The 1,914-nt window shown below is 44.7% G+C and overlaps 1 protein-coding gene across 1 annotated transcript in view; it reads right to left on the reverse strand.

Moving 5' to 3' along the window:
- The window catches only part of LOC101847043 (hemagglutinin/amebocyte aggregation factor), a 7,478-nt gene that overhangs the window by 3,326 nt on the left and 2,238 nt on the right, over positions 1 to 1,914 (reverse strand). Inside the window, exons 2-3 of the mRNA XM_005099742.3 lie at positions 1,698 to 1,800; positions 44 to 175 (exon numbers count right to left, since the gene is read on the reverse strand). Of these exons, the coding sequence (XP_005099799.1) occupies positions 44 to 175; positions 1,698 to 1,800 (235 nt within the window). The remainder of the gene's footprint in view (positions 1 to 43; positions 176 to 1,697; positions 1,801 to 1,914) is intronic.

A 1,914-nucleotide genomic window follows, 5' to 3' on the forward strand; every position in this document is an offset into this window, starting at 1 on the left:
CCCCACCTAAACAAAAACAAGAGAAAGTGGAATGAGTTCTTACATCCGGGTTTACAACAGCGGAACCTGAACACTCTGTCGTGTTGTCGTTGGTGCCACTCGCTGGACAGTCCCGTGATGACGTCATTGTTGGGACACTGATACTCCATCAGGCCGTCGGGGTCGTTGGTAGCAACTGGCGGACAGAACAGTCAGGATCAATAAACTGGTACTGTTACTGTGCGTCCCATCCCTACCGCCCAGGGCAGTGCTACCGACTGAAGTGTCTTAAGGCCATTCCCAAAGGTGGGATATTAATATTTTCTTATGCACGGAAGAATTTGCCTCTTTTAAGGACATGCAGGCTAACTCAGATTTCAGGGCTTTCCAGAAATGTTGACATACACCAAAATAGGCATTGCCCAACATATAGGAGAAGTTTGGTTTCATTGGTGTGTATATTTGTTTGGTTATAGAGAAAACTCTCCTTGTCTTTTAAAGAAACTGAACAAGGAGCAAAAACTTTACCTTTGATTTTCTCAAAACAGCGTTTTCCGGGATAGCCCACTTGTGCTTAAAAGTGACCAATTGTAAATGGGCCGATTTACCAGTCATGCTCATACTGTGCCGGAACAACATAGGGGGTACTCATGCTTTTTCTTTCCTCATCCTTACCATCGTCATTTTTCCTCTACTTCTTTTGTATGTTTCTCACTCTCTTGTGAACTGCTATTCCCAGGGTGCCTTGATAGTCGAAGCAGATTTTGTATTGAATCTAGAGAGGTGAGCAGAGTAAGTCTGATTCCCCATTTAGACTTCTCTGTTGACGTCCTTGGCACTCATATGACCTTACACAGTTGAGAGCGCCATAAAACCTTACTCACACTAACTAAACGTACTGTTTTTGTTTTAAATATAGATGTCTTCCCCCTGCCCTTCCTCTCCCCCTATCGACACGACGTATATCATTTAGGAGGTGAGTTTCCGAACCTGCCTGTTAAAACCAACCCCGGGTTGAGAGGGATACAAAAAATTCTCAGCAGAAAGGCCGAGATGCTGTACGGATAACAATTGGTCGCTTTTAAGGACAAGCGGGCTAACCCGGATTTCGGGGGGCTTCAGACTGAAGTGTCTTTTAGGCTGCTGCCTAGGGAGGAGGGGGGGGGCATTAACATGTTCATATGCACATTAGAATTGTAAATGGGCTAATTCATCAATGCCATGCTCATAACTGTGCCTGAACTGCAATGGAGAACGGCTGCTTTTATTCTTTCCTAATCTTAACTATCATCATTTCTTTTGTATGTTTGTCACACTCTTGTGAACTGCTATTTCCGGGGTGCCTTGGTAGTCGAAGCAGGCTTAGTATTGTTGAGGCTAGAGAGGTGAGCAGAGTAAGCCTGATTCCTCGTTTAGACTTCTCTGTTGACATCGACCCCTTGGCGCTCATATAATAATAATAGATAGTATTTGTATAGAGCAAATCCCCGCTCAACAGCCAGCTCTATACGCTTCGCAATCTATACTATTACCCCCAGCAGACCTGAGAGCATTCTGAAACAACTTTAACTTCCTGTGAAGCATACAGTGCATGCAGCCGCCAATTATAGGCGATAAAACACTAACATACTGACAAAACCTTTCGCTGTCTGTCTTTATGACCTTATGCAGTTTTGAGCTCCGTAAAAATTCTACTAAAAACAAAACAAAAAACTCACCGCTCCATTCACACTGGGTTAGTTCTACAGTTTGGTTCATTTTGGAGCACGAGACATTCCACACTCGGTCCTCGTGGTGGTTGTCATGGATGCTTGTCAGTGTCTGTGGACGAGGAAGGTGGGAGAGGTGGGTTTTCTCTGGGTTCTTTGGGTGGGTGGGTGTCTTTGTGTGTGTGTGTGTGTGTGTGTGTGTGTGTGTGTGTGTGTGTGTGTGTGT

Source organism: Aplysia californica, unplaced genomic scaffold (assembly GCF_000002075.1).
Source record: "Aplysia californica isolate F4 #8 unplaced genomic scaffold, AplCal3.0 scaffold00224, whole genome shotgun sequence".
In the NCBI taxonomy this organism is placed as follows: domain Eukaryota; kingdom Metazoa; phylum Mollusca; class Gastropoda; order Aplysiida; family Aplysiidae; genus Aplysia; species Aplysia californica.